General features: G+C 37.6%; 2 protein-coding genes across 4 annotated transcripts in view; both read left to right on the top strand.

Annotated features, from left to right (window-relative positions):
* mpp4b (MAGUK p55 scaffold protein 4b) overlaps nt 1-13,215 on the top strand; it is a 35,855-nt gene extending 22,640 nt beyond the window's left edge. The window contains exons 12-22 of one of the 2 annotated variants that reach the window (XM_015359334.2): nt 1,170-1,187; nt 1,952-1,993; nt 3,556-3,576; nt 5,025-5,039; nt 6,630-6,671; nt 7,331-7,504; nt 8,637-8,717; nt 9,947-10,040; nt 10,146-10,254; nt 10,562-10,696; nt 11,438-13,215. In XM_015359334.2, the coding sequence (XP_015214820.2) occupies nt 1,170-1,187; nt 1,952-1,993; nt 3,556-3,576; nt 5,025-5,039; nt 6,630-6,671; nt 7,331-7,504; nt 8,637-8,717; nt 9,947-10,040; nt 10,146-10,254; nt 10,562-10,696; nt 11,438-11,629 (923 nt within the window). In that variant the 3' untranslated portion in view covers nt 11,630-13,215. The remainder of the gene's footprint in view (nt 1-1,169; nt 1,188-1,951; nt 1,994-3,555; nt 3,577-5,024; nt 5,040-6,629; nt 6,672-7,330; nt 7,505-8,636; nt 8,718-9,946; nt 10,041-10,145; nt 10,255-10,561; nt 10,697-11,437) is intronic. The other variant, XM_069196514.1, reaches the window with a different exon arrangement.
* A 94-nt stretch (nt 13,216-13,309) lies between these two features.
* tmem237b (transmembrane protein 237b) overlaps nt 13,310-27,210 on the top strand; it is a 29,067-nt gene continuing 15,166 nt past the window's right edge. The window contains exons 1-5 of one of the 2 annotated variants that reach the window (XM_015359329.2): nt 13,310-13,738; nt 20,275-20,306; nt 23,445-23,458; nt 24,560-24,628; nt 25,598-25,714. In XM_015359329.2, coding sequence (XP_015214815.1) covers nt 13,721-13,738; nt 20,275-20,306; nt 23,445-23,458; nt 24,560-24,628; nt 25,598-25,714 — 250 coding nt within the window. In that variant the 5' untranslated portion in view covers nt 13,310-13,720. Of the gene's footprint in view, nt 13,739-17,919; nt 18,808-20,274; nt 20,307-23,444; nt 23,459-24,559; nt 24,629-25,597; nt 25,715-27,210 lie in introns of those variants that run through there. The other variant, XM_015359330.2, reaches the window with a different exon arrangement.

Below are 27,210 nucleotides of genomic sequence, written 5' to 3' on the forward strand. Positions count from 1 at the left end.
CTCTTGTTATAATATACTGTAGCTATCAGCAACATTCGCAGAATGGCATTGGTGTCCTTGTTAAATGTGTCATACATGTACCTATGGCTCTTTTATGCCTGCAAACATCACCTTTACCTTTGGAAATCTAAACACACAGTTATTATCCTTTCCAACAGTGAAGCCATGAGGAGTGCATATTGTGAACATTTTTGTCGGACATTTTGTACACAGCTCTCGGACATGACAGTGAATGACTAATCAGGGGTTAAAATAGAGGTTGCATTTGCTATGTTTTTCAGTGTACTATTGGCATTTGAAAATGCAATGCAGGGGTTATGAAAGTAACCCCCAAACATGGTACTCAAAATGTCATTTTCTGCCGTTGACCTATTAGGGGTTATTTTAAATGAAAGTTTGATGGCAGAGATACACCCCTTGACCTTCTAAATAAGAAATGTTAAATACAGTGAGCAAGCACTCCTTTCCCAGTTTGCCATGGCTTTGCTGCTCAGAAGCTCCTTGGTTTAATCTCCTTATTGTGTACATTTTGGGGTGCTGTGCAGTACCTCATCAGCATGTTCAGGTTGTCTTTAGCTCACCATGCCAATGTAAAATTTTCATCTTAAATTTAAAGTTGAAGTTCCTGAAATTAGTTGTGTTTTGACCATTGTTGCCCCATGAACTTGGTTCTTTTCCCACCCACCACTCAGTGCATACTGTAGAGAGCGCATTGAGCTCTATGGTTGTGAGTCCAAGTCTGTGACTGACTGGGTTTCCCCAGGTGGAGGGTAGGGTAAGATTAGCTGGCCAAGGCTATCGGCTAAACTGCTGCCACCTCTCCTCCAATTGGAATTTTTACCTCCGCTATTGGTTCAAAAGTGGACAGGTGGGAGGAGTCTGCCTTCACTTCCTGGAGTTCTTTGCCAAGACTTGAAAAACAAGCAACAGGCTATTCCAAAGCGTCAGAATGTACAGTAACAGAAAGAATTGGCAAACCTAAAGTAACTAAGACAAAAAAAAGTTATGTTACCAGCTGGCATCAGGAACGGATTGTGCATCCTCCAGTACAGCTATGCTGTAAGTCATTAAGAACCCCAGTGTAAATTATCTTTCACTTCAATATTCAGAGATGCTGTTTTCTGCATACATTGAAGTCATTTTCCTTTTTTCCTGCTTATTCTCTGAAGTAAATACTGTGGAAGAAGGTACGTGTTTATAGTGCAGCTTGTTCTAAGACTGTGGAGATGTACAGTATGTTGGCTGTAGCCGTAGTAGTTGATAGACTAACAACAATTTCTTAAACAGCAGCACACACGGCTCCAAAAACTGTAACTTATGCTGCACATGCTGTTGCACGTGTTTTAGAAAGTCCGTTTTCAGCTCCTGAGTTAACTCACAAGTTTAAAGTCCGCTTCATTCATTTCTATATATTGTATCTGGTGCATTACTGTACGTCCCTGGTGATGCTGTCTGTCTGAGAAACACCCTTCTCCAAATATTATTGCCATCAAAGTGATTCTAAATGGTGTTTCTCTAGTAGCTGTAGTGTAACTTCAGACAGCAGCCTCAGGCTGGCTGATGGGGGTTACAACATATGAAATGTCAGTATAAACTTAAAATCGTAAGAAGCTACAAATGTACAGTTTATGAAAAATAATAGGATTATGATGAATAATGATATATAATATAATGTAATGTAAAATGATATACTTGGCGTTCCTGCTTGCTCTTTAAGCTGAATTTCTTGCTAAAGAAATGGTAATTTAATGCACAAATTGTATATACCTTTGCAAAAAGCTTTTGCCGAAACCTTTAGTAAGTGATCAATTTTCATATTTCTGAACCAATTCCTGGATTGGAAAAGAGTCATTGGACCCCATCTCCCTTGCTTTCCGTGTGGCAGAAACTCTTCTAAAAACAATCTTCTTTTGCTGACTCCGAACAGATGATTGTATTTTGTGTTTTACAGAGGAGGACATGATGGCAATTGATGAAAAATGTGTCGAAACAGGTACAGTAATGGCTGGCTCTCCAGGCTCCCTGGCCAGTGTTGATTCTAATGCCTTCCATCATTCAGTGCAAGTACTTATACTAATACAATACTATGGCCAGCAGCCATATCACCCTGCAACTCACAGCTGGCAGCCCACTGGAGCTCAGCAGGTGTGAGCCTGGCCAGTACCTGGATGGGAGACCTCCTGAGAAAAACTAAGGCTGCTGCTGGAAGAGGTGTTAGTGGGCCTAGTAAGGGGCACTCACCCTGTGGTCTGTGCGAGTCCTAATACCCCAGTATAGCGACGGGGACACTATATTGTAAAAAGGCGCCGTCCTTTGGATGAGAGGTCCTGACTCTCTGTGGTCATTAAACATCCCAGGGTGTTTCTTGAAAAAAGTAGGGGTGTTACCCCAGCCTTCTGGCTAAATTTCCTATTGGCCTTTACCAATAGGAATCATGGCCTCCTAATAATCTCTATATATGAATTGGCTTCATCACTCTAATAAAAATAATACTATTCTGTGTACTAATAGATAGAATAGCTAGAACTATTATTATTATGATTATTATGATGATGATGATGATGATGATGATGATGATGATGATGATGATTATTATTATTATTATTATTATTATTATTATTATTATTATTATTATTATTATTATTATTATTATTATTATTACTACTACTACTACTAATAAGCGCTCAACCGGTAAAAGTCTCTGCTCAGACCGCACTACACTACAAAGCACTACACTCCAAAGCTAGCTTTCAGTAGCGATCTGCAACCAGGATTCCCTTTGCTGCTTTACATGCAAAACTGGGCAGCTACACACAGGTCATGATGAGCTGGGACGTTCCCAGAGTTTGCAAAGTTTGCAACTCAGCAGCTCCCCCTTGTGGCTCATCTGTGGAGCTTGCATCTTTCTCAAAGATTTATCACAGCTGATCTTCCACAGCTTGTCTTGCTACGAGGGGAAGAAAGCATATTGCAACAGTGTGCACTTCTAAGAATTACTCATCTTTTATTCTTGGGAATATGCATTTTTATTATACAGACACGAATCACAATTTGAAATAAGAGAAAATAATATATCTGTAAAAGCTCCTTGGACTTGATTATGGATGAATCAGTGTCCAGTAAGCAGTGACTTATTTTAGCATCACACTGCTCAATATAGATGGGGCAGTATTTTGTATTTAAAGAAAATGATCGCCACACACTTCAACAAACTGCATTTTCAGATCGGTGAAAGTTCCAGTCAGATGAGCCACCCAAAAAGTAATTTTTAGCTTCTTTGTTAAATGAACATATTTGTGTACTGAATTTGTGTCATAGTTTTATAAATAACATAGTTTTATAAATAACACACTAAGTTGAGCACTACAGTTGCAGTTGCTGGGGTGATCGTGTTTTGTACAGTAAGAACTCTAACAAAGAAAAGCGTACACTATTTCTCTATTTTATTATTGTAACTGAATTCTGAGCAGATCATTTTTAACTTATTTCAGGAGCAAAAGACTTGGAGGTATATAAAGGTCTATTCTTTACCCTTAAATTATTCTCTTTTCACAGATGAAGAAGCTTTTGAATCTGGTAGGTAAGTCTTTATTTTTATTTGTTAGGTGGAATGTTTGTTATGTGGGACACAGATCTCTTTGTTTCAATATTCTGTTTGGCCCAAAACTAAATTTCCCCTCTTTGCATCTGTTTGTTAGAGCCATTTCACATTTGACATATTTAACAGCTGGAGAAGCTGGCATTTACTGACGTGAAACATCAGACATCCAGAAAATCCATGAGTCACTCCTGAGCAGCACACTGTGGGAACCCTATCTTACTTTCAGCATTCATATTCTTGCTTGACTTTGTCAGATCTCACAAAATGGCGTTTGTTGACCAGTAGGTGGCACTTTTCCATCTGGAACACAATTTCCAAATCAGGACCCCAGTACTGTACAGTAAATTAACCAGGGAGTGCTATGTACAGTACCACAAGAGGTGTCTTCCATCCATTAAGACATTCAGACAATATTATGACTACTTGCTAATGAAACATCCCATGACACTGTTTGTAAGGGCTGGGTGTAATCCCGGTGAGCTAGCTAATTTCCTCTCTGGGCTTACACAACCTACATGTGAGGTGCTTTGGGTTAAGAAATCACTATATAAATTACCTTCATTATTAATTCTTTAAAAAAATGTAAACTCAAGCTTACCCAATCCTATCTGTGGGCTGTCAATTATGCACTGCCACTAGGAAAACCCCCACTCATGGTCACCTAATGGCCTAGCCCAGTTTTTAATAGCGGCTTTATGATGTATACTACGAGCGGTTCTGTTAGGTGTATTCGATCCTTATAACCATATGAGCAAATGATGAGTGATAATTAATTGGGGGTAAAATCATTCAAATGATTAATACCCTGTGTCTGTCATAAACTTTTTATGCTTTAATATTCATAAAGATGGCCACTTAGTCTACCACCACACTAGATTTCTGGATCCAGGAAACTAAACACTGGACTTGCTGTGGCATCCCGCTGACAAAAATTGAACTTACTGAACTTACTTTTTCCCTTTGCAGAGGTCATATCGCATACAGCTGCTTTAGTTTTGTGTGTTTAGGGAGATTACAAACCTCACAGGGCAGAAAGTACTAAGAACACATCATATCGTAGAACAAAATGATATGTTAATTAATGCGCAATTTAAAAAAATCCAGCTTTATCTCCTATGAACTATTGACACCAAAAATACAATACTTTCTGACTCACTGAGGACAGAAGTAAGGCAAAGTTTTTTCGTATTAATATATACAGTAAATACATAATTAAACATGGAAAAAATGGCATTTTAAAATGTTTATGACTTAAAAAAACAAATTTGCACAAGACAAAAGCTTGAGGTATTGTATTTACAGAGCAATGTAGAGAAGTCAGTCTAGAACAGCATCCCAATATACAGCAGCAAAAATAAGTCATCTTAAAAAGATTAACAGTGCATTTTTTTTCTTAAATTTAAATTCTGCATTTGCTTTCAAGAGGAGCTAAGAGAAGGTGAATATTTCTTTTTTTTTTACTTTTCCTTGCACTAAATCTGTACGCATGGCTCTGAGAGGTTATGTCCATTTCAACCTCTGTGTCCAGGATGAAAAACATGATCATTGGGAAAATGCACTACTGTAATGAACATTGTACAGTAATGAACTGGGGTATCTCTTGCTTGGTTCCATGGAACCCTGGGCTTTTGAGACCCAGTTCGTGTCCACTTTTCAAAAAGCGTTACCGCACAAAAGCCTGGCAGAACATTTGAGTCACAGATCCACTCATGAGAAATACTTGAACTGATTTGGGTTATCCAATCTTGTATGGATGAACTATGAAGTGTGTGGGAGACATATTCTCTGAAACACTGTATTTCTGAGCAGTAGTTTCACTCAGCTTCTGAATGAGACCAAGGATTCTTAAATGTAAAGAACACTGCAAATATTAAAGAATGGAAAAGAGTGCTTTTTTTAATAAACAATCACGTTTGCTTGCTAAATTGACCTTTAATAAGTACACCATTACTTTTTCCTATGAGTTGTCTCTATAACTTGAATATGAAATACTGTATGTCACTTAATGTGGTAAATGAGAAACCAGGGCTTTAAAAGCTCTAATTTATTGGACTAGGTTTAAAGTAACCCAGTTTTGACGTTGATTCTTGAACACGGTTTTGGTGATGCTGGTAAGGTCTCAAAACTGTCAGAATTGAAAAGGCCTAACTCATTTTCCTCTTTTTGCTATCAGTACTTTACTGCATACAATACTATCCAAGACCTAAAAATAAACTGTTACCCTTTTTTCCTTTCTCCAGGTTGTGATGTTTTCATTTTTGTTTGGGAGATTAGATTCTTTGGAGTTGTGTGCAGAGATTTGTTTTTTTTGGCTAAGTACAGCCCAAAATTTTGTGCTGATTGACACAAAATTGGCAAAACCGGGTTCAGAGTTTGTTGTTTTCAAATATGGGGATTTGTTTATTTAAATTCCTAACCAACTATTAAAAAGTGGAGGAATTTCAGCCCTAGAATGAATACTGTATATGTATAAAACTCGACAGTGCTGTACTGTAGCTATCCACAGATCCATTTAAAAGCTTTAGTGGTCATCTACCTCCATGAACCTGAAGGGCCCCCAATCTTTTCTTCAGTATCTTTACTTAATGGACCATTAGACATTAATCCTGACTAATTCTGTCAATACTAAGTTCAATTAAGAAACCGAGAGTTTAGTTGGGATCACAATCAGAAGACCCTGTTACTTTGCAAGACCTTAAGTCATTGATCTCTAGACTATGGTCTGGTACCAGTTTTGGAGACAACTATACTTTACCCTCACAATGCATTGCAGATTGGTCCTTCCTGGATCTCTTAAAACCGTAGTTTTTAACCCATTGGGTTAAATTCATGAGCAGTGTTTCACTAAAGCATGGTAGTTTAATAGGTACCTAACTAATTTGCCACCTATTACATGTTGTCCATTCGTGGATTTTTTGGTTGTTGTGCTTATGGCAATACTGACAACTTGTTCATAGTTCAAGTTATATACTGTCACTACAAGTTCTATAACAATGACTCCTTGTATCTTCTCTTACATCTCTTCCAGAAGAAGATGGGTTCAGTGCTCTAAATCAAGGCTTGTATTTAGGTATGCTGAAGTTAATTTAAAAATGAAGAAACTGGAGGATCCATTTTATCAGCAGCTGCCAAAGCAAAATAAGTTGGAGATGACTAAAATATTTCTCTTCCTGGATTCATAGTGGATGAATGATGAATTTGATGAATGATGAATTTGCCACGCCAGATGCAAAGTCATGAAGACAGTAAAACATAGGTTGGGGAAATAGAAAATATTTACAGTTTATGCATCACTGTTCAGTCTGCCCCAGTATTAGTGTCCAGTTTGAGACATTTAAAAAATGCAGTCCAGTTTAAGAAAAAGACTGAACACCAGAGCCGTGTTAAGGGGATGGCTCAGTGTTTTTGGCAGGTGCTCCTGTTTCCTCACACAGTCCAAAGGCATGCTGGTAGGCAAATTGGCTTCTGGGAAAATTGGCCCTGGTGTGAGTGTCTGTGTTTGTTCTACTGTATGATAGACTGGCATCCTGTCCAGAGTGTATCCATGTTCCTTGCCATTGTTGACCAGGATAGGGGTTACCCATAACCCTGAATTAGATAAAGCACTTAGAAAAAAGAATGAATAGATGGAAGGCTTTCCATGGGTCTTGCTCCGCTGTTAAAGCTATGACCGTGCGTGCGTTTTGTTTGACCGGCCTCTCTGTCTTCGGCCTTGTTTGTGGTCTTCAGCTGGGTTCCGCAGAAGCTTGCGCCTGTGCAGGAGAAAATCTCGCAGCAGCCACCAGCAATCCTGCTACGCTCGCTGCCCAAGCAGCTGCTACAGTGCCCTGGCCTCACCCTACGAGGAGGTAGTGAGATACCAGCGCCACCCTGAGGACAGACACCGCCTCATTGTCCTCATCGGTGAGCTACTACACCACTAGTGCACACTCCTGGTAATAAAAGTGTAAAACCTCTGAAAGGCCTTAGATAAGTGTACTTACGTACTATATAATCCAATTCTGTAAACCTGAATTTCATAAAATAACTAGCCACGCACATTGGTGTCCATATTACTGTATATTGCTGGTTCATTTTTCACTAACATAACTTCCCACTATATGGGTGTATATTAGGTGTCAGGAGCAATATAACTCAGTATAACTCAAGACAAATGGCAGCTTCAGGAGAGTTAGCTGTGAATTTAATGGATATATATCTCTAAGACAGATCCTTTGCAGTCACAGATGCCAGTGCCATGTGTTTCTCTATATAAATACACCGCCCACAAGCCTGCTGATGATGAATTTCCTCTTCAATCAAACTGTAGAATGTACGTCTTGTAAGCTGGAGGTTGTAAAATCAAGCTCCAGCTTGTACACGACATAGTCTCGACTCTCAGAAATGCTTCAGACCCCCCTGGATTTTATTCCGACCAAATCATTAATTATCTAACCTAAAACCTTACGCAGAACCTTAATGCGTACGAGGAACTCCGATCAGCAGAAAACACACGATCCCTACCAGTGAACAGAGATCATCAATCACAGTTACATATTCTTAAAAGTCAAAGGTAGAGCTGATCACACACCAAGGAATCAAGAAGTTCAGTAAGTACATTTTAGAGATACATTCTCAAAACTCTGGACTTGAGTAATAACATTGCAGTAACATGGCCTTGAACATTGTGCAGCACCCAGACAGACACTTATTCATGAGGACTTGAATACCGTATGTTCAGTATATTTTGATCTGTTGAAGGAACACTGCACATCTGTGCTCTTACTGGGAGCTGCAGGGCTCCATATTAATTTAATTAGGCCAATTTAAACTTTTCCCCAGGGCTTAAAGCTGGAGAAAGAAGGATTTCTGCACAAATGTGTAGTGCAGGTGCTCTCCTGGTGTTCCACAACTCTAGCAAAATTCGTGTTTTCAGAACACCCCTTATGCTAACGTTCAGTGTTTCCTGTGCCAAAATGAGTTCTCCCTAATACTCTGCTTGTGTTCCCCGATAAAGTAAGACATATATCCGGATCTTTGTGCTTTATTTTCTCAGGTCCCTCTGGAGTCGGGGTGAATGAGCTGCGGAGGCGTCTGATTGAAATTAACCCCAAGATCTTTCAGGGGGCCATTCCACGTACGTGCTCTGTTTACATGTGGTTTGGGCGTTCTTCAACATTAAGGAACATTGCTGGTGATCTAGGGGTCTTGCAATGCTAAGCCTAATCTGAAAAGCTTTAACTGACATTTAGATTGCTCTCAATCCTTAACACCTTTGTGCTTTGTTTGAAAGATTGCTCCTAACCCTGCTTTAATTCAATGTGCAACAATTGTGAATTTGAATCATATTCAGAAATTGGGAAAAATAGTGTTTATCTCAGTGTTTGCCCCAAGCGCAACATTTAGCCCAACATCAACTATTGAGTTTCATCCTCCCTAAACAATAAAGCTCCATGTAACAAATACATCACTTAACAATTAACAAGAAAGACTTACTTGCCACATTCAAACATTTCCTCATTTGTTAAAAGAGAAAAGTTTAAGGGCTTATCAGAAAAAAGGTTTTATATATTTTCAAGGTCTTGACTCCTGAAATAAGTTTTCAGATGATCTGCACAGAATTTAAGTACAGGAGAAAATAAAGTAAGCTGTTTTGTTTGTCAAAGTGCTAACTGTGCAAAAGACCATCACCACAGCAACTGCAGCTGTTTAAAACAGTTGATCTGTTATTTATTGAGTTTTGTAACACAATATATTTTCATTTATCAAAAAAGCTAAAACCTAATTTTTGGTGGCTCATCTGATTTTATTTGATGTGTCACCAGACTGAAAATACATTTTGTTAAAGTGTGTGGCAGTCATTTTCTTCTTAGAATACAAAACTGCCCAATTAGTTTAATTCTGTATTGAGCATATTGACTTACAGTGACATAAATTCACTGCTCGCTGTGAACCGATTTATATCAACCACATATTTTGGGTTGGCATTGATACTAACTTATAAGGAATCCAAAGCTTTTGTAGAAGTGTTCTTTTCCTTTATTTTTCAATTTGAGATTGGTGCCTGTATAATAAAAAATCATATTATTGTGATGAAATACAAGGGATTCTTATTGTTTTGTAACATAACCTAGCAGCTTATCTTGGGAGAGTAACGCAGTTTGGTCATTTAAAGACTGCTCAGCAGGCAAGTATAAATCTGTTCAAGGATTATTAATTCCAAAAATTTTTAAAAACAATTGCTTTTAGCCTGAGTAATGGCTTATCAGTAGTGTAACCTTTTTAATGTTGTATTGGGCCAGAGCCGTTGTAGGTTTTGGTGTGTTTAATTATTGCTGTTGTCTAATGGGTAAATTTCTTAAACAGACACAACCCGACCCCCAAAGAGCTATGAGGAGAATGGGAGAGAGTATCACTTTGTAACCAAGGAGTTGTTTGAGAACATGATTCACAGTAACAGGTACTATTTGTTTCAGTAACACTTCAGTACAGGTACAGTACACAGTTTCTTGTGTAGTTTCAATAATTGAAATACAGTAACTGTTTTGCTCTCTGTGTTTGAAAGGTTCCTTGAATATGGGGAATATAAGGGCCATTTATATGGCACAAGCATTGACTCTGTCAAGGAAGTTCTGGAGAATGGAAAAATTTGCATAATTGACCTAGAGCCACAAGTAAGAATTTCTTACTACTTCTTCAACATGTTGTGATGTGAACTTCATACACAATTTGACCTGATGTGACACTTAAGTAAACAAATCAATCGTTCAAGCGTAATCTTGCTGACTGGAATTGTACAACAGAATGACGTTGTGTTGGGGAAAAAATTACAGAAAAAATTATGCTGGAATTCTGGAATTCTTTTAGGTGTTCTGCAGCTCCTGCAGGCCTTGATTCATAGCAAACAACTTTAAACTTTATCACAATATTTGTGAAAAGCTAAAAACAACAACCATTAATTGTAGTAAATCTGTTTTACAGGGCATTCAAGGTGTGAGGACACATGAACTCAAAGCATATATCATATTTATTAAGCCATCCAGCATAATTCGCATGAAACAGACAAGGAAGAGTGCCCGTATCATCACAGATTATTACGTAAACCGGCCTTTTAAAGTAAGTTTTCATTTTCAAAATGTATTTTTCTTGTTCTTTGGGAAAATACTTGAAGGACAGATTTGTCAGCCTTTAGGAATCTTCTTTGTTCCTTTTCACTTGTTGAATGTGTTTCTGTACTAATCAGTATAGAATCAATTAATAAGCGTATTTATAGCGTTGCTGCATCAAAATACTGTATTTTTATTACAAACTATAGTATACTCTCCCGTAATGGTAGAAGTGCAGACTGAAGTTTGGAACAAATGTTTCTTTTGCTATATAGTACTGACATTTTGGTGACAATGTACAGTATACAGGGGAAAACTCTATTCTGGTATTCAGTGCACCACACAGACTGCTTCCTTTGGAGTGATGCTGAGTGGCTATTCCAGAGAGGGCCACTATGAAGAGCAAAGCATAAGTGATATACAGGTTATACATGGCTCAAACGCAGACTGTATCATTAGTCAACAGTGACTGGGTTTTTTCCAAGTGGTGGTGCACAATGTTTTCACAGCTTGGTGTATAACAACAATCCCTGTGAGTTAGTGGACAGAGGTGAGCTTGTTGACTCCTCCAATCACTTCTCTGCTGTTTGTAATGCTTTTAAAGTTGGGTTGCAGAGCTCTGTACTTGAGCAACAGAGAATTGAAAATCCTACTGAACGGAGAGAAAGGGGCTTTATAATTCCATTGTTATTTTAAAATATGAAAAAGATGGTGCTGGCGGACGGTGCTAAAATGGTGCTCTGCTTCACAGGAGGAGGATTTCCAGGAAATGGAGGAAATGGCGAAGAAGGTGGAGGCCCAGTACTGCCAGTTTTTTGACCACGTGATCGTAAACGACAGCTTGCAGGACTCCTGTGTCCAGCTGTTAACCGCTGTGAGGCGGGCACAGGACGAGCCGCAGTGGGTTCCAGCTCTGTGGCTCAGGCCTGCAGAAGAGTCCTGATAGAGGAGAGGGGAAAAAGGGACAAACCACACCAAAACACAGGGGTAAACCTCATCCTAGCCCAGAGACTGACTGAAACTGTGAGCTTCACTAACAGTATCTAAAGCATAACCTCAGTGCTAGAACGATGCAGTGTGCTCAAAGTTGTTTCAACGTTTTTATCAAGTTGAAGGACTTTTTAATGACCCATACATAAAAATCCTAAATGCTGGCAGTATAACAGCAAGGTTACTGTTAGAGGTCTCCTTGCAATATGGAGAATTTAGGGGCCAAAATACTTATTTTTCCTGTATTTACAGTATCCTTGAGAACTCTGGGAATCCTTTATTTTCCCTGTGAAATGACTCCAGTATGATATCACCTTTAGAATTGTTGAAGGAGTTTTACTGTATATCAACCATAATTCCTGTCCTTGTCCTTGTCCATGTCCTTAAATTAGACAGAATTCTTCTTGCTTTAGTTCCTGAGTGATGTTTTGTTTTTCAATTATTTAATCTAATTTATATTACAATATAGCCGGATTTAATGGTTTGTGGCAGTCTAGATTCCTACAGGAGGTCGCCATAGTGTGTGTTAATGGGAAACGCCTGGCTTTAGAAAGGCACAGAGATTGTGAGATTTTACAACAGGATATTTATACGATGTACCAAGAACAGCCCAATAACTTGTGTTTTCGTTATCCTTTAAAATGTACTTATTGACCATGATATTTGATTTGAATATCACTGTTCAATTACATAAATCTGGGTTTCTACAACTTTTAATGCTGTCCTTTATGCCATAAGGTTATGTCGTAGTATCTGTGATGAAAATTTAATTTACTAATTTTGGAACACCTGCCTGTGTACTCAGGTAATACAGACGGTTATAAGTTAACCTTCTCAGCACAGGCTAGTCATAATGACTGTTAGATCTTTGCAATTTTTATGTATACCAAGATAATTGTGGATTTTATTGTACACCTTTGTATTTTCTTTAAGTGTATGGTTTAATAATTTATTTCTAAATGTAAGAAGAGAGTAATGTTTTAAGTGGTTCTGAAATTGTTTAATCATCAGTTTTTCAATAGTTCTAAAAACAAATCAGGGGGATTTCATTGCATCACAGACCGCTCCAACATACAGTATAAGCCGAATTACTGATTTGTGAATTCATTTGTATCTAACCTTAAAATTGTGATCTGAAATATAAACTCTTCTAGTTTATTCATCACCTCAATATGGAATTTATAAAACAATCTATAAATTCTTTTTATAGAATAAATGACTTTGACTTTGAATAATCTACATATATTTGAGTGTTTTCTTGTTTTACTGTATGTACCACCATTTTTATTTAAAAACACCAAAGTTAATTACAGAACCTGTGGTACCACAGTGTGATTTACTGTAATTTGAATCTTTAAGTTTTCTGAGAATCCAAAATACAATGTTAGCCGTTTTTTTTTTAAAAAAAGATTTCTGTTGTCTAAACATTTTTATTCGTTTCTTTTTTAAGTAGGTTCTGCTGTTTTTGTGCAATATTGGTAACAAAGAGTGTTATATGAAATATTTTAATAATATTATTAAATGCTGAATTGATTGATATTTAAGCTGTACGTTTTGTGGTTGGACTGAACATTGTCTACTCTGCTCCATTTAATGTCATTAATGCGGATTAACGTGTCGTCATTCGAACCGAAATCTTCATACAACTTGATCCCTCTCGCCATTTTTAGAATACAAATTCATTATTCATTATTAACAGGTCCCCTAAATGAGAAATCCAGACATTTTCAGGAGGTAAAAAGATTTAATGAAGTATCAAAATCCTAACGTTGGGTGTTTGTCACTACAATCAGAGCTTCCCAGGTGCGTCCATCTATCCAAGAAGATACGGGATGATGGAAATTGCGCTTGTATTACAAGAAATAATGTAGCCGTGATTTAACCCGGAAGTAGACATGATTGACCTCCCACTGGCTCGTCGCTCTAGCAACAACGGTGTACAACAGCATGGAATTTGGTGTTCTGATTGGCAGTTTTGTTGTTATTCTTCTTTTTGTACAGTAGTTTTCTATCTTCAGAAGCTTGTTGTATTGACTTTTTAAAAATGGATGAAATTCCACGGGTAAGTGGTTTGAAATAAAATCGATCGAATATGAATGTTGAAAAAGGTGTAGTTGCAAAAGTTTAACGAGAAGCCACCTCACTTTTGTTGATTAAGATGGGTGATTATTTAAAATGTCTTTCGTGTTCATAGATTGTATTTTCAGTCTTGAAGGCCGAAAATTTTGTAAAAGTAATACTGGCTGAACCGTTTGTATTTAGTTTAGCCAGTATATACACACTAATGTCGATTAAAGTAAAATATATATTTTAAGCAATGAAGTGTCATTCTTTAATTAGAAAAAAAACATTCCCTTTAGTTTCAAATACTAGTACCAGTCGTTTTCATTAAGTATACATATTTCACGATATTATATACAGGAAGAGTTTCAAAAATGTTTGGTGCCCTAATATTTTTAAAGCTGGTTTGAAATCTATCTTCTATCCTTTTAACGGTATTGTCCATCTCGGCAGTAATAGCTGTTTTTGCATTAACTAGTACTCGCCTTGAATGAACACGGCGACAACAAGAACTTGCACTGTTGTCCTTTAAAGAAATGAAAATTGTATAAGAACTATGACGTTTATTTCAGTATTCTCTGTAATATGTAATAGCCCATACACGAACGCACATCATGAATGCGACATTCAAGATAAGTGAAATATTTATTGGGTTTAAAATATCAAAGCAAATGTGAACAAACATATAAATGCAGATTTGTCTAAGATGGTATCCAGAAAAATGTCTTTGCTCTTTGCCTGTTATTCCTTCCTTGTGAGCCCTGCTTTGCACTACAGTCCCAGCTACACAGCTGCTGGCTTTGATCCAGCCCGGATCTTGATCCTTAAGTAAACTAATAAGTCGTTTGTTTGGACTGAACTCTACAACACTGTAACGGTTGTTGCGTCCTCTGTACGTTTTGTTAGGAAGGATAAGGATTTGTTTTACCTGGATTTAAATCTGGCTTCCAAAAGAAGGATACATCGCACAAGGAGACGACTCCCTTACAAGGCCGGTGTTAGATTTGCTCCTGTATGTTGCCAGCAGAGGGCGCTGTCGCCACAACCACCTGGTAAATTTCTTTCAACCAAAATGTGGTCATATGCTAGCACGCCTGTCTGCACTTATCTGTGCAGTTCTTGGATCGTTTCTTTTTCAGGAAGGGATTTTTACTTCATCCATCTAGTAAACGCATGTAAGCCCTTAAGAGTGATTACCAATGAGAGGAGTTTATTTGGCCCTTCTCCATATCCCCAGGGATACTTTCGACAGCGTGGCTGGTTAGTATTTGGCAGACTCCTACAACTCTTTGTGTAAAGATGTGCATCCCTGATTTCCACCCTAGCTTTACTGTTGATCCTGAGGCAGTTCTCTCTGAAGAAAAATGCTGTGCTCATTTAGTCTGTGTGAGCATTACACTGTGAAGTATACATTTTGGAGGATTTTAAGTCCCTGGTCTAGGGACTGATTAAACCCTACAGCTTTATTTTGTTTCAAAAAGGGGAAAGCAAGCTAGAGCCCAGATAGTGGAGGTCTGCAATTTAAAGGTGCCCTCTAATCAAAGGCTTTATGCCATGAACTCAGAATGGGATCCTGTGAGAGAGATTTGTAGCAGTATTGTTTTTTCAGGTCTTTTTTGGGTTCACTTATGGCCCTGGGGTCCTGTCTGTGTGGAGTTTGTATGTTCTCCCTGTGCTCTCGCAGGTTTCCTCTGACTGCTCCAGTTTTGTCCCACAATCCAAAGACATGGTGGTAGGTTAACTGACTTTTGAAAATTGGCCCTTATGTGAATGGTGAGTTTGCACATGTTCGTATTTGTCTGTGTGTGTCCTGCAATGGACTGGTGTCCCATCCAGGATGTAGCCTGCCTTGTGCCTGTTGCTTACCAAGATAGACTGCTGCTCCCCTACAACCCTGAAGTGAATGAAGTAGTTAGAGGATGGGTGGATATTGACCCTAATGAGCTGATTATTTCTTTAAAGTATTTTTTTCCTTTTTAGTTTAAAAGGAAAAACATGAGGCCTTTGAATGTTATTTTTCAAACTAAAGCAGGGACGCTAGCTGAAGATCGTCTCCGCACCTACCAAGGTCAAGTGCTAGCATACAAAATTTGCAGAATAATTCAGAAAACAATGTGAAAAGAGAAGATGGAAAAAACAGGAAAATGCCAGTTAAATATAAGATTGCTATTAGTTTTACACAATATCCTTATTCAAGCTTTTAACCACACTGGATTTATTAAATGAATAATTTTCCAGATTGAAGAATTTGTCTCTGTACTTTTACGCTGTGACAATCAATTCTAATGAAATGATTATATCACATTCTAAGTAATGGCACAAACTAGCTAGGAGGCAGATGCTAAAAACAGCAAAACAGCAGGAGGGGCCTCTTTCACATTAAATACAAGTAATTAATGAAAGGATGGTGTGGAATGGAGCGAACCTTACAAAGACTGTAAAACCTGTTCTTAACACAGAATAGCCAATCGAATTCAGGATTTAAAAGTAATTTTATAATGGAGTGATTTCCTTTAGAATCTTGTTTAATGACCGCATGTGTGCTTTTGCCAATAATACTGCCTGATGCGATGGAGGAGCTGGTGAACTCTTTTAACACCTGTTGGCTGTTGTCCAGCTTATTTCCTCTTGCTTTCCCTTTCTTATTCATTACTGTTTAAATTTAACTGAAGAAAAAACAATACAGGTCAGCAGTTCTGTAAGTCCCTCTGAGAAAATCAGTGCGCTGATGTGCATTTTGATATAAATTCACTTTTTTATATAAAATGCGTCCTCGGACAATTTTCTTTTTAAGAAGTATACAAAAGCAGTTATAAACCATACCTCTCAATGTCGATGTAGAACCCCAAATATGTTGTATATCTGTGCTGACTAGGCTATCTGTTTGAATAGTTTGTAAAATGGGGAAGTTAAGCCTTATCTACTGTGAAATACCATCTTTTGCAAACTGCTAGACCGCTTACAGAGTAACTTGGACATCCGCTGCAAATATACAGCTTTCTTAGAAAAATGAGAAAATCAAATAGCTGTTTTATGCTAGAAAGGTGACTGCTATTGCATAACTGTGAAGAGTTGGTTACCCCTAATGTTTTTGTACACCACTTGTTTGGCTTCTGACCTTTATCAATAACAAATATGTTCCCGTTTTTCCTCACAAACGTTTGCTGCTCGTAAAGATAACCAGCCTTTTAATCTGAGGTTCACTACACATGGATGTAAGTAAAATGTGCTTCAGCTTTTAAAACTTAAAACCTGCTATGATGTGTTAATATTTGTAAATTAAATGTCGCCAACCCAGACTCAAATTGCGTTTCTCTCCCACTAACTGTAATGATTACAAGTCAGTTTTGATTGTAGAATAATCCAGAAAATAATCAGCTGCTTATTCAGTAGTTTATCTCTTCACTCAGGCAAGCTCCCCTTTGAAGCAGGCATCAAAGTTGGCTTAAAACAACACATTTCAAAACAACACATTTTGGTTGTTTAGCCCAAAGGTAACAAGCATTGAAAATGCATGCGTGCATAATTTTCACTTTCATGGGAGGTGAAATTGTTCTTTGCTCACTAAATTAAATACAGCATTACCACCATCTTGGTCTCATCTAACCTCACAGACACAGACACTCAGACCCAGAACCAATTTTCCCAGATTCTGTTTAATCCACCAGTAGGCTTTTGGACTGAGGGAGAAAACTGGAGCTCCTGGTGGAAACCCACATGAACATGGGATCACATATAAACCCCATTCAGAAAGCACCCCAGGAATTGCAGGGACGCAGTGCTACGAGGCAGCAGTGCTAACCACTGAAGTGCCACTTTACTGGAGAGCAGCTCATGTAAATTTCAGGCAACCAGAAATCAAAATATCCAGTGCCATCTCCAAAAAGTCTTTGAACATGAGGCATTTTAGAATTGTATTTTTGTCTCGGTGCAATTCAAACTTTTGAAGTTGCTCCCACATATCTTCCTATTGCAGAAGCTTGCACAAGTATTTAAAGACTGAAAAAGTTCTATTTAATCCTACCAGTACTCCCTCTTCCATATTAAAAAAAAACGCTTGCAGATTCTATGTAGTGGGAAGATGGTAGACAATCTTAGAGCAATGCAAAACCTTTGGCTGTAGCTGTACTTTATCCTTCCTTATTTTGTGTTAGTAAGCTCTTTTCATCATATGCTTACCCCAATAAGCTAACTTTTTATAATGCTAAACAGTGATTTTTGTTTTTGCATAAGATTTGATCATTTTAGTTTTTGAATTTCTGCATTTTATTTTTCATGGCTAGTAACTCTTTCTTTTGGTTTCTGAAATTACCCTATATGTAATAACCTTGCTGTTCTTGTACTGGATAAAATGCATAATATTTCCTTAGGAGATAGTCCTTTCCATGGCAGACATAGAATAAATGAAATTGACATTCTCACAATCTCGCTATTTACATGAAATTTATCATTTGCAAAAATAATATGGTTCATACAGAAAGCTAACAAAATGAAAGATAAGGCCGTCGCTGGTTGGAAGAAAAACACCAGTGCAGTGCTAAGCAAAATGTAACGGCATGCAGACACTGTAGGCATTATACAAAGTAGGCAGCCTGTAGTATCTGTAGCGAACACTGCAAGCTTGAGAGTGAAGGACACAGAAAAGAAGGAATTTTTCCCATCTTTATATAGCTCCTTTTTGAGGCATTTGATTTAGCTGTTATTCCCCAGTGTGCGGGCCCCTATGTTACCCCTAACCCTGAGATTAGGTGTAGCTTCAGTTTTTGTAATGGCTAGGATCTTGCAAAGATGTTGCGATTTCCAGGACCTGTTCCCAAAATGTAGATTCTGTTCAGATTGTTATTCCTCAAGTCCTGCTAGTTCTTTTGTCATTGGCCTTTCCTTACGTGTAGACGTGCACACCCTAAATCCCAGTGATTTATGCCTTGATAATCCCCTCTCCAGCAGATGTACTTTTGCACAGATTTAGAATAGGATTAGCAGGACGCAGCAACGAAGCAACCCAGCCTGCAGTAATAGGCATTCCCTGGGCACGTTCTGACTCTTGACACAATGGGGAGAAAACAAGGGGTAAGTCCAGCCTGTTCCTCTCTTAAAATCTACCCAGCCTCGAGGTCCACACTGCAGCAACAGAGACGAGGACCCTTCCAGGGAGATATGAGCGCAAGTTGTATTCATTCTGTGGGATTTGCAAGGCAGTAGACCTTATCGGTTACATTAATTAAAACTGCAGCATGCAGTGCTCCATTGCAAGTTGTTAACATATTATTTTGAAACCGAGCTCTGTTCATGAGTCAGACATCATTAGAAATCCAATTAGGCTACCGCTCTGTCTGTAAAGGACCTATTCTATTTAATATTATGATTAGTTTTTTCCCCAGCTGCTTTGCAGTGTCTTTTTTTTTTTAAATTGTAAAGGACTAAACATCAATCATGTAATAAACCTTATTATTCAGCTTATTAAGTACTGCAGTAGCATTTCTAATGACTGTATTTTCTGTATAAAATTAGGATCCATATTTCGCCATCTGTACGTTTTGATGACATTATTTTTGTTCCTTGATAATTGCACATTTATCAGTGGCTGTTTAAGTAAAAAAGCTCTTTTAAAATGCTCCACACTGCTGACAGCTGAGAATCTTGCAGGAAAAAAAAACCTCATGAACTTTATTAACGGGGATATTTGAAACCTGGTTTGTATTTTTGGTTAATACAGAACTTTTGAACAAGCAGAATTTACTCAAGGCATTGAAGATGGAGATGACTGTGTATAGATGTGTATTGAGCTTCACACATGGACACAAAATATGTGGTGCTATAACTGCCAAGTTTTATTGTGTTTTGTCATAGTCTGTTGTGCAATGAAATACTTGGTAGGTACTTGTGTATGTTTTATCTAATTGCTCTTAGAACAGCATATGAAATTTTTTAATAAAGTGTATTTTGCTGAAGGCCTTCATAAACGGGAACACTGACTTTGTGTTTTTTGTCTCAGTAAAATACTTGGTTTCTAATGGTTATGCAGCCTACTTTCCTATAAAGTTAAAACCGATAAGAAACAGTCAATAGTCATAGCAATTGCTTTGATTCTGAAAGTCTTTGTTTTTCTAAAGGTAAGTTTACAGTTGTAGTTGCTGTGTAAGGCAATCACTGATTACACTAGCTTGAAATAATGACACAGTGAGGAGTACACCTGTCTCTCAAGATGCATGTTCCGGCCTTTCTTCTTTGCATTTCTTGTCCAGTTTTTCATGCACTTAGCAGGCTCTTCAACCCTTGTCCTGCGCAGCCCATGTTATATAGGTCATGAGTAAGAAGAGGTTAATTGGCTGACAAAGGAATGAGGTGTCAATTTGTAATGCAAAAGATGCATAACCTTCCCAGAAAATATTTGTGAAGATTATAAAGTGTGTATTGTATCTATATGTTTGGGTTGTGTTTATTAACATTGATAATGTCATTGTTTTGTAGAACTCGCTTGCACTTAGTGGTTTGCCATGTAAGGAGATTTGTTTAATTTGTTTGTTTTTTTTTCAGCGAGCTCCCCGTGCCCTACCTCCACTGCCAAGGTAAGTCTTGTTTACTGGTATTTTTAAGATCCCTTTACAACATAGACAGCTTTTACAAAACAGTAGGCCTTGTCGGACTTGAAAACAGAATGTTGTTGTGCAAGAAATACAAGCATCAACTAATGGGTTGTGTTATTGCCATCTGTTTTAGTTCTAAGTGACAAACACCCAGTTGTAGCACTGTATTAAGGGAAGAGCTTGGTATTCTTTCATCAACAAAACTGATTAAAAAAACTTTAAATAAAATTCCTTAAAGCAAATTTTAAGGAAGCTAGTAACCAATCAAGGCCCAGTTTAACTTGCTGTTAGTCTGTTATAAATCCAGTGTTGAGTTTCCTAATATGAGAATAGTTGTCTGTTTATATAAATCTTAAAACTGTCACTGCATTGACACATCTTAGTTACCATTTGCTGGGACTTGGAATAGATGTTGATGCGTTAACAAAAAAGTATGTTGCTTTATCAGTTCATGAATAACCTTGGTTCAGATACAGGGTGCCAGTTCATATACGCAGATATGTAAGTGATTTAATGAATAATGTGAAATCCTTTAGTGTATAAAGTGACGTCAGAAGGTCACAGATTATTGTCTCTGTGCAATTCAGAGAATTGGCCCTGTGAGCATTTTACTTCTTTTTAATAGTGTAAGGATTTTCGGGGACAGCTTAATGATGGGGGCTACTTAATGATGATTATGATGATGATCTTGAGTCAGTGGCTCCTAAGCCCCGCCCTCGGACCACTGTGTTTGTTGGTTTTCATTCCAGCTGAACTTCATTCCAGCAGCACCCTGGAATGCGGGGGGCTCTTAAGCTCAAAACGTGCTAAAGGTTTAATACCAATTAGAAATCCCATTTGACCTTTTAAGAGCTGAAAGCAAATGAAAGAATATGCCTCGAACAGCTGCAAGCTGTCTCACAGACAGTTGAAGCCTGTGATGAAAGATTTGGCCAGAGCAGGAGTCAGAAAGCACAGTGGTTCCCCAGTGTCAGAGCTGGGAACCCCCAGCCTAGATCCTTACTGTAGTATTAGTGCACAATTTCCATTATTTCATTTGCAAAACCTCTTAACAAACGGTGAAAATTGATGTGCATGCAGTTTATTGAGAGTTTTTTTTAAAATTGTAGCATACTGTGCTTGCTTTCACAAATCGCATTTAAGCCTGTAAAACACCCTTCTAGTTGTAGAATACTAATACTACCAACCACTTGTTCTGTTGTGTGCAAGCTAAGAATTACAAATAGTGCTTGCACTTCAAAAAAAGGATTAAAAGATTTATGTTTTCGTGACTGGAATGTGCTTTCTTGATATTGCTCATTCCTAATAATGATAGAATACTGCTGTCATGTCACTGTAGTGTGTAATACAAGGTAAAGCGTTCCTTGTGGCCAAAGAAATATGCTGTGATTGTAGTTTGCTTTCTCTGCACAGTCCTAGCAAGAAACTTTGAAAGGCCTTTGCTGAGCGCGAAGCTAATCGAAACTGGAATACAAAAGAAAATACCAGAGGAAAGATGGTGATTTATTTTAATTGATTTAAGTTGTGAGGAAAATGATTGAAAAGCCTTTATGGTATCCATATCTCTATCCATTTCATGGATCTCGACATTATAATTGCTCTATCCTAAAGTCAACTTGACTGCTTTGCAGTGAACACTGCTATTATGGTCATCATGCTGTAATTTAAGATGTCTTCGAGTAGTGTAATCCTCATCAAACATGGGATTTCTATTTAAGTGATCAGAATGAGATAGCCAAATGCAAAAATAGTCTAAACACCTGGCAATGTAATCCACCTCACATCTTAGAATTACATTTAAGAGTTGTATTTGTTCATCAGAAGACCAAAGGCTGCTGCAATTATACATACTCAACACTGCAAATCTGCATGCGTCTATGTAATCGATGATAACATTGCACAAAATGTAAACATAAATCGTTCTTATCACAATTAATACTTTATTACTGTTCTGATAATCTATTACAAATTACCTAGAATTTACGAATGTAATTCCTAATCTAAAGTATTAAGAATTATTCTTGACTTTTCTCCACAGCAAAAATAATTTTCCATTTATAGAACTGGGGGCCTAATGTATTAAGTCTGGTACTTGTGGGTTTTAGTATTACATTGTATTTTAAAAATGTATTTAGTTGCAAGATTATATTTTTGTGCTCATTTGCATTTTAATTACACGGTTCAGAGCATTTGAAGGATCAAGATTATATTTTTGTACAAATTTACATTTAATTATACAGTTCAGAGCATTGCAAGCAAAGAGACACCCCAACTTGTGACGAAAGCTCCCAGAAGCATTTCAGATCGCTGAGGTGACACTTAGGTATGAATTTGCCATGTGTCACATTTGCTTTACAGCTCCCAAATAGCTACTGTACAATTGTGACGCACCTCACAGGCTGAAAATTAAACATAGGTTATCTGTGGTTATTTCAACACAAGGGAGTGGTTAAATTTAACCTTTTTAGTGTGAAAGTGAGCACTGTTCCACAGTTTGCCTTAAAAAATTAAAGACTTTACGAGTTTTCTCTCATGGCTCTCTTTAGATATATGAGATATGGAAGAAATGCATGAATAAGGTTGGGGCTAGAAATAGTTTTTGAGCGACCTGGAAATTGTTAGTTTAAAAGCTTGTTATAAATCGGAAACTGATCCAAGTGATGTAGAATATTAGTGTTGCTGCTGTCGGAGGTGGTACCAGTTCTCTTACATACTTGATGACCACACTTATGAACTTGATGAAAAAGGTGTGCTACACTGTCTGAAGACATGCTTGTTAGCCTGCTAAAGCATGTCTTAATTAACATTAATAGCATTAATACCATTTTTTTTTTGAAGTGCTGCATTTAAAATTAGAATGAGATCTAGGTTTTCTTTTCACCGTTTCTTGCGGAAAAGCAAGAAGGTGTTCATTCAAAAGGCAATTTATGAGTTGAGTCAACTTGAAGAAACAGTGGAGCAGAATTGTTGCCGTATTCTGAGATGAATTTGCGGCAGTACTTGTCAAACATGTGCAACAACTAAAGCTATAGCTTTGGAATATGAATTTTGGCTTGAGTTTCTAACTCCACATTTGTTTGTTTTTTTTCTTTCTCATCTGCTTACTGATGATTATTAAAGCCAAGAGGCAGGAGGTAAGACTTTCTTTTATGCGGATCCCTAATTGGCAAGCTTCCTTGTAAAAGTATTGGACAGGCATTCAAATCAGCCTAAAGGCAGACACTCACGCACTGGTGCTAACGTATTCAAGAGGAATGTCTGGCAATATATGAAGGTGGGAATTATAATGAATGATATCTCTGTAACCTGGGGCTGCTTAGGTTCATCTAATGACAATGTATTGGCAGTCATCAACAATCTCAGTTCTATTTCTCAGTCAGTGAGTTAAGATGGCTGCTGGGTACAGATTCCATCCAAAACCAATATTTTTTTAGATTCTTACAGACTTAAACAAACTAACATACAAGCTTAATTTATTTTTTTTACAGTGTACTGCAGCTGGCTTCCTTTCTTTAAGCACGAAAATTCTTGTCCTTCTTTAGAAACAAGTCTAGAGTATTTTTATGTTGTTGTGTACTTCAAGGGTAGAATAGTGGATTGCCAGTTAGCACCTGCCACCTTGAAGCTCTTGAGTTTGGTCCCTGAGTTTGACTCTCGGACACCTTCTGTGGGGAGTCTGCATGTTCTTGTGTGCACACTGTTTTAAGTGGTGGCTCTAGATTATCCCTGTAAGTGTGTGTCAATGTCCTGAGAAGGACTAGCACCCCTTCAAGGGCGTAGTCTCACCATACTTTCTCCACTTCCAGAATGCACTCCAGGTTGACACAAAATTTAAGAGGGGCTGTTTTCTGATCACGAACCAGTGGATGCATGTTTTTTTCACTGGTAGTTTTTATCTGCAGACCAGGATGCTGCTGTACGACTACCTTCAGGTCTTCAAAATGCGAGTAAAAACTCTGAAACCTTTCATAAGTGCAGTGGTGCTCTACTCCAGTCCTGCACAAGGCTGTAGTCCAGTAAGTCTTATAGGTCCTTCCATCAGTCAGTACCACCTGAAGAGCTGGGAAAAGCTGTTAAAGTTTTCCAGTTAATCGCATGGAAATGAAAATGAAAACTAGAATGAAAACCCACAGAGAGAGCAAACCACCAGAACTGGAGTCTGATACTCCGTTTTTAAAATAAATTCCATTCTTGTTTGCAAAATATGTTTTTCTTTCACCCGTTTTTTGATGCAGATGAGCTGCCTCTAAGCAGACCTAAAAAGAAGAGGTCTAAAGCAGCCAATGGAGTAGAAAACCCAGATGGTATGTCAAAAAAACATTTTTTGTTGAAAGCATTTAAAAAAAATGTTTTACCATCTGACTGAAGCTTTAAATAATGAATACGGAAGTAGTGAATAGAGATATAGGCTCATCGATATTTGCCATTTAAAATGTTCTAGGTGCAGATGCAATGTATTCAAGTCAAGAATGACTTCTGTATCAGTTTATGGATAATAAAGTATTTTCCAGAATTAAAGTGCATTGAACACAAACGTAACTCGAGTCCATAAGTAATATTCCCTTTACATGCTTCATGAAAGATGTCATTAAATTTGGTACTTGGTATAGCAAGTATTGTTTAACACTTAAATTAACGTTTTTGTTTTACCCCCATATATATATATATATGTTCCACAGTGTGTATAGTTTATTTCTTTCCAGCTTTGAACACTGGAGTCGTATACAGGATCATCTTTTTATTAATGTTAAAGAGTACATGTTACATTACGAAGTTTCCATGAGATTCTGATTTAGTTAGAATGACCTGAAACGCATTTAAAATATAGGAATAAATGTAACTTCCTTTAAACTTTGTTACAACATGTTTTCTAATTGAAGAGCCAATGAGACTGTTATTTCTAAGAGAAACAGATTATGTAGAGATGAATCCTAAAGAAGCCGTTTACTAGGATGCCAGTCATTTGGTAACATTGTTTGAACTGCAAAGAAGTTGACACGGACAAAGTTCAGCATTTAAAGGTTTTGAATATATGTTGTGATTCAAAACTAAACGGCTTTTCCTTAGAAAACTAAACAGCTGTTTCACTTAGCTGTCGGTGTGCAGGTTCTAACACTGACCGTATAAAGGCTGCTATTTATGCTACAGGCATGAAAACCACTGGAAAAAATGGCCTACGGATTTAGGTGGAAGGGAAAGGCAAGACCAGTGCGCATGACTCACTGCACATGGGGTGAAAGTAATTGGGCGTCAACCATTCTGATAATTCCTAGAGTCCACAGCGCAACCTGAGAGTCGGAGACAGTCGGAGAGCAGAGAGCCCTTGAGCCCAGATCCTCAGGATGTGCCCCCTACGAGGAAGAGGAAGAAGAAGAAGGTGCAGACACCAGGTAGGGAGCCTGTTTTAGCCCAGTAGTTACCAAAGTTCTTTTTCCTTGATTAGGTCTGTTTCCTAGCTTCTACACCAATATATTTTCAGCGTACTAAATCTGTGGTTTTGCTGTAGGGGTCCAGTACACTTTTCTCCATGATCCTGTATTTGTTTCAGTCACATCTTTCCATGTTCTTTTGACCAAATTTACCTATTGCAGTTTTGATGCTCTTATCACATATGGTTATATTCATTCACAGTAAATAATTTAGTTTGAGAAAAGAAAAATCATATTAAACTAGTGCCTAAATTGGGACCACATCATGGTGGCTTTAATATGGGAAAGGACTTATTTAAGGAAAGTTTCCTTTCACCTTTTCAGTGTGTGAACTCCCATAGTTCTGTTTTTTTTTTATTTGTCAAAATTCATCATTTGTTACAATATGTAGCAAAATGGGGGTTGATAAACTATCCAGAAATGCCATGCAGAGATCTTTATGAAGTCAGGTTTCATTATTTCAAACTATTCTACCTTGAAACGAAACACTGTGCAATGCCACACAGCCTCGAGAGATTAATTAAATTCATGATTAGAAACATTTAGCTTGCTTTGATTTTCCACAACAGCAGATTTTTTTTCAGACTAAGCAGGGAATTTTCTAAATCCCATCAGCACAATTAAATATAAATGTAGGAACAGTTCCAAATGAGAAGAAACCAGTTTCACCATTTTGCTTATTTAGAAGGTGACTGATTGCACTAATATATATACAGTTAGAACCTGCTCCGCTGTAGCTTCCTGAAGCTAATTGCAGCACTGTGGATGAACAGATGGTCTAGTTTCTATCACAATATGCACATTTTGCTTATTTGTCGGTTAACAGCTAATTGGTCAGAATTGTTTTTTGTTTAAAGACTCCAGGAAGTCTGCTAAACTACTACATTTTATATCCTAAAAGCTGATCCTCTTAGTTCCTCAGATATCCTCAGCTGCTTATTTCAGTGTAAGGCTACAAAAAAGGCTTACAGATGAGTGGAGGATGTGCCCTTAATGAGCCCTTCTCTGAATTCTGCATCAGAGCTGACTTCACTGAAAAGAATTACCCCCAATTCTTTGCAGAATGGTGGCGTTTCATGTTCTATCCGATCAAAGCAGAGAGAAGTTGCCATGGGAATAAAATATTCAGGTGTTAATTAAATTTTACTGTTTAAGTTTTAAAACTCATTTCATGTGAAAACATAATTTCATTAAGCTTCTTTACATTCATACTGTATGTATTCTAGGTACAAAGTTTTGACATGAAGCTGCAGTGTATTTTGTATTGATTGGTACCGATCTTGCTCACTTTGTCCTGCCCTGGTTTTAAATACTGTATATAGTATAATCTAATCGCTTTACCATGATGGTGCCCTGCTAAACTGGGGGAAAAATGAGTTATTGTCGAATTTCTTGTTACAGAACTCCCTTTTTAATGTTTGATTTTGGAATGTGGATTATATTATTGAATTGCATGA

This window comes from Lepisosteus oculatus, chromosome 12 (assembly GCF_040954835.1).
Source record: "Lepisosteus oculatus isolate fLepOcu1 chromosome 12, fLepOcu1.hap2, whole genome shotgun sequence".
NCBI classification, from domain to species: domain Eukaryota; kingdom Metazoa; phylum Chordata; class Actinopteri; order Semionotiformes; family Lepisosteidae; genus Lepisosteus; species Lepisosteus oculatus.